At 46.0% G+C, this 5,474-nt stretch overlaps 1 protein-coding gene across 1 annotated transcript; it reads right to left on the bottom strand.

Annotated features, from left to right (window-relative positions):
• Nucleotides 1-1,431: 1,431 nt before the first annotated feature.
• On the bottom strand, nucleotides 1,432-3,323 carry LOC103720247 (endochitinase A-like). Its single transcript, XM_039119740.1, has one exon. It carries the CDS (start codon nucleotides 2,958-2,960, stop codon nucleotides 1,698-1,700), a length of 1,263 nt encoding a protein of 420 aa, XP_038975668.1. The 5' UTR covers nucleotides 2,961-3,323; the 3' UTR covers nucleotides 1,432-1,697.
• Nucleotides 3,324-5,474: the final 2,151 nt, after the last annotated feature.

Genomic DNA, 5,474 nt, shown 5'->3' with positions numbered 1-5,474 from the left:
GAGATTCTTCCTCACACCCAAGTCTTCTTCCTTTATTTTTTTTTTTTTTCAATTTCCAACCCCTTAGGTTTTAGTTAACCATCATAGGGTTTAGTAAGGGAAAGGGTCTGAATGGTCTGTTACATCCTGTTCTTTTCCCTCCATACCTATGACCATGTCTTGATTTGCCGCTCTTACAATAAGTTGGCATGAGAATACCTGCTTTCTAAGAGAGTGTATGGTTGCCAGACCTTTTAGATACTGAAAAGCTTGGTATCTTTTTAGTTTGGCTCTAAATTGTAGGTCTCTTTCTGTAGAGAGGATGGAGAGGGAGAGATGGGGATTGGGGAGCCCCCCCCATCCTTCCCCTTTAAGCAGCCCTCAAGAGGTCTCCCTCACATGACCATCGGAGGGGGAAGGGGAAAGCCATCATTGCTATAGAACAGATTATTCCCTGCCATGGGCCACCATGATTTCAATATAAGGGTCACATGTCACACCTCAAAGGCTCCCCTCCCAACACCCCAAATCCCATACCTAATCATCTCCACTTTTGTAAAATCAATCAATTTTGATTCAAAAAACAATAAACAATTTACCTTTTCTCTCCTTGCCCAGTCTCCCAAAAACCAGTGGCTAATCATCCCCCAGATCATTCTAAAAAGGAGATCTGATCTCTGTCTGTGTGTGTGTGTGTGTGTGTGTGTGTGTGTGTGTGTGAGAGAGAGAGAGAGAGAGAGAGAGATTTCTATCATTCCGAAGGCGTAGTTTCCCAAAAACCGAAGAAAAGAAATGAAAATTAAGGATCAGGCTTGAGCTATTAATTTTGTATGGAACCATTCGTACCATAGGCTTATTGGACCCCGGATTTTTTAAATGAACAGCATACCACTAGACTGATCCTTTTGTTTATTTTACTAGTTTGACTGGTTGCTGCGAAGATATGGTTGTTGCTGCTGCTGTTGTTTATTGGGTAGAGCGCGTTCTAGAGAAACTTTCATGTGGAGCAGTTAGAAGAAGCCTCTAAAGAACACGCTTCCCTTCATGGCCCTTTTGTTTCATGCTCAAGGCTGAGAGGCACTCCTGTTCCAAATTTTTCACATCTTGGCGGATAACGATTTCCCAAATCTCGCCACCAATCACTCCCGCACCACGAGCCAAAGGTATAGAAATACTAATATTTTGTAGCCCAAGAACAAGCATGGAAGCTGAGCACAAGAAACCATGCCTACTTCCTCTCAAACATCAAATATTCCACCACCTCTATATTCTTCATGGCCTCTCCCTCTGTCCCTCTCATTAGAACGGTGTCCGAAGACCAAACCTACAAAGCATACTCTCTTGTCCATCCCCTGCTTCCCCTTCTTCCGTAGGAGTATAACAACGTCCAAAAACCACATCCACGAAGTCTCTCTCTGGTGTAACAATGTCCAAAGAGATCACATCCACAAAGAAACAAGGGAAATGAGATGCACTTCAAACAAAGATAAAGACACAAGGAAGCCCACCAAAACTGTTATCGAACAAGTCGTTGTAGGTTGTATAATGATAAAGAGAACTCATCACAAGAGAAACCCTATTTACATGCAAATAAAAGCGGAGATAAAAAGAAGAGAGGGGTGTATACTAACTAGTACCAGCCATATATAGCTCCAAGAAGTAAACAAGAGCTTGCCTTTCCTCCTTCCTCTTTGCCTGCACCTATTCATAAATATCTCCTAATCAGAAGAACAAATCCACGAGTCCACCATACCCTCGCCCCGCGCCGCCACGCCCTCCGACCCCTTCTCCCCATTGAGCTCCGACGAACCTGGCCCAGAGTAGTTGAACTTGCAGCTGCTCACCCTTTGCTGCGCGCCATTATCGTTCCCTCCGACCACCGGCCTCAGTCGAGCTTGCTCACCGCCATCCGGCCCCGACGCACCAGCCCAGCCCGACTGCACGCCCTCCGACCTGATAAGCCCCGGCGGGAGTCCAAGCTCTCTCGAACCGAACTCCGGCGATGGAATAACGGCCTGCGGCCTCGTGGCGAAGGCCGGTGACGCGGTGGGGAGAGTGTACTTCTGGGTGAGGAGGGATTGGAAGTTGATGACGGGGCCTTGGCTTTGAAGGTTGAAGAGAGACTGGTTTTGGCTGGCAAGGCCAGGATCAGGCGAAGGCAGTTGGTAGTTATTATTAGTTGGAGTAGAATTAGCCATACTAGCAGGAGCGCTAGTTATGGGAATGGTAGCGCTGGCCTTGGCATTAGAAATGGTATTAGTAGTAGAAGCAAGAGCATCGATTATAGCAGTAATGGTGGTAGCAGATGATGAAGGGTTGGGAGAAGCTAAGGCGGGGGGTTTCTGGGGGAAAGGGCGGAGGAGGTAAGGAGGGGCAAGGGAGGAGGGCGAGGAGGAGGAATGGAAGAGATCGAAGCGGGAGCGGGAGAAGGGGGAGGCGGCGGCGCCGAAGGGAGGGGACGGGATGCCGGTGAATTCTTGGACCATGGCACGGAAGTTGGAGGTGTCGGTGGTGAGGACGGTGGTCGGGGCACGGCGCGAGGCGCGGGAGCGCTTCTTGGAGCTCCGCGGCGGTGCGGCGATGGCGGTGGAATTCTCGGGCGGCTGCTGCACCGAAGATTGAACGATTGGTGGACCGCGAGGAAGGGAGGAGTTGAGATGGGGGAAGTCGGGGGTGGGAACGGGGGAGGGGCGGAGGGGGCGTGGAGGCCAGGGGGAGGAGGAGGAGTCGAGGGGGAGGAGAGGGGAGGAGTCGAGGAAGGAGAAGGAGTCGAAGAAGGAGGAGGGGTTAGGGTGGTGGGACGAGGAGGAGGAGGAGGAAGGGGGAGGAGGTGGGAGGGAGGCGGCAGCTGCGGCGGCGGCGGCGGCGGAGGACGAGGAGGAGGTGGGGTAGAAGAGGGCGGAGATGGAGTCGGCACGGGAGTCGTACTCCTCGTCGCCGCCGCTGGAGGACTGGATGCTGCCGCTGTTTGCGGAATCCATGAAGGAGAGAGAATACGAGGCAAAAAGGAGTGGAGAGATAGATTCCTTCTGGAGAAGGAGTAATTAAGAGGGAAATGGGGTGATCATCCTAGAAGAGGGAGTTGCAGAAAGTACTGCCTCTTTAATGAGAGCGGATCTCAGCACATAGGATGGGAGGAGGAGGAGGAGGAGGAGGAGGAGAAAGAAGGGGAGAAAGGTTCTTTTGGGTGGGTTTCTTTTTGGTGTTTGATCTAAACATAAGATCTCGGAGTTGGCATGTTCGATCTTTGATAGGTGGAAGGGGTGGGGGGGTTTGGGAAGGGAAGAGAGAGAAGAGGGAAGAGGAAAGGAGGAGGTGGTCCTTTGTAGCTTCTGTCTAAAAGAGAGGGCGGCTTTAGCTCACGTTTCCACTTAAAAGATCCTCCAGAGATTGCAAAGGTGGTGGGTCCCGGTGGGGGCCGTTGATAGGCGGTAGCCGGTCAAAGTTGAAGAGAGAGAGAGAGAGAGCTGGGAAGGAGGGTTTGTGTCATTTGGGAGGACGTGTGAACGGGATGCGCAAGAACGGAGACGTTAGAAGAGGGTTAGAGGGCTGGTTAGGCTAAGGTACTGATGGGTGAGGTGTTTGGGGAAATATTGGTGGAGATGGCAGTATGGCACTACTCTCTCTCTCTCTCTCCCCTCGATATATAATTTGGATTATAGAAAAGATAATTAACAAATATAATTTTTTAGTTAATCTTAATCTAGCCCCTTTGATGAAGCTGCACCTTTATTTCGATATAATGCAAATCTAGGTTGCCTTTAGACCTATCAACTCCAGTTGAGGACATAGATCTGTTATGTTGTTTGGTTTGGGCTACTAAATATGCCCATGGGTGCTCTTGAGCATGATTTGATCATTAGATCATAGGGAATTTTATGATCTCTGATGAACTTATTGAAAGTGTTGAGTACATCTAATTAGTTTAGTATGGGACCATTTGAACATGTTTAGCGTGAATAGATCAATTAAGCTTATTTTTAAGAATCTTGTTTAGCGCTAGATTGCTATAGGCACCGTTTGAGTCTGGGATATGTCATAGAGTCGGATATAGGTCTATGCAACCTACATCCGGTCCAACATAGAAAGGACCAAGAGATGAAATAGGAGGTAGCTCGGTATAGTTTCAATAAATGCCAGAACCAACATTAGGTTCAAAAATTATTAGCACTAATTTAGAAGGTTTATCATTCAGAATACAATTCATTTGATTCAATTATAATTATATTTCATTCTTTACATATATCAATCTCACATCACATGGTCACGATTAATGTTCTTGTAACAATTAATGAGCCTTTAATACATAGACACCTAGAACCACCATTTAGTTTCTTTATCTTTTAAAAAGAGTTGCTTCATGTTGTTGGACATGTTTGGTGGAACCATTTACACCATTTTCCTCCAACCTATGTACCTTTCAACCTTGTTCCAGTCCTATCTTTAAAGCGGTTATTCTGTGTTAATGGTTCATACCTTTACCCTCCATATCTCTTTATATCATTCCCTTTTTTTTCATAAAGGCAAGTGTTTAAAATCTTCCTTTAATTTTTCTCACCTTCTCTTAGTTTGGAAGGTCAGATTGGTTGAGCTAAGCACAAGTTCGTTGCAACCATTAGCTACAGATGTATCCTCCATTTATTCAAATCCATTGCTTGCAAAGAACGCAAGTCATCCTAGTTGAGTTAAATCATGGGGTACAGAAGACAAATCTTGCAGTTCCATCAACCGAGTGGCCACCGAACACTAGGCATCAAAAGGACAAGTGTCGTGCATGGAACCAAGGTTGCATAATTTACCAAGCATTAATGGATGTACCCATCGTGGACTCAAACCAAACCCCTCAACCCTGTAATTTGGTCCTTCCCTACAACTTGATTCCTTGACCGGTCACCTCCGTTGACCCGTCAACGTAGACCCACTTGAGACATAATATTGCACCTCGTCAGCATTGGATACTCGACAGAGAAAACTAGCATTATAGCTAAGTACGTCGGATCATGTCTAAAAATAAATAAAAGAGATGCTTTTATCAAATCCTCCACCATATAATCACCATAAATATATGCTAAATCTGATCCCTTTCTACAGTATTACTGATGAATGATACCTATTTTGCTTGCTCCTGAGATATTACATATTTAAAAAAAATTAATACGATAATTGGCTGGATGTTAAAATATTTTATTTTTTGATTTTGATAGATATATTTGTATTCTTTTAGTTTAGTTTATTTTAACTGATTTATTAAAAAGAAAAAACGAAGGACTACCTCTACATGGTCATTCAATTATGAAACTGACTTTTAGGTTGGCTGGTGCTTCTGTACAGCCAACCTAGAACAGGATTACGTGGCTGGCAGTGGATCGTCCATCACGGAGTTTGGTAGGTGGAACCCACTAGCTAATGACCCTATGGGAGAGAACAACAGATCAACATGGAGACTGGAGAGTTCTAATGCACGAGAAGAAAAGATTTAAGTCACCATCCCGTCC

The sequence above is a fragment of the Phoenix dactylifera genome, unplaced genomic scaffold, assembly GCF_009389715.1.
Source record: "Phoenix dactylifera cultivar Barhee BC4 unplaced genomic scaffold, palm_55x_up_171113_PBpolish2nd_filt_p 000609F, whole genome shotgun sequence".
In the NCBI taxonomy this organism is placed as follows: Eukaryota; Viridiplantae; Streptophyta; class Magnoliopsida; order Arecales; family Arecaceae; genus Phoenix; species Phoenix dactylifera.
This window is presented reverse-complemented; position numbering and strand designations above follow the sequence as displayed.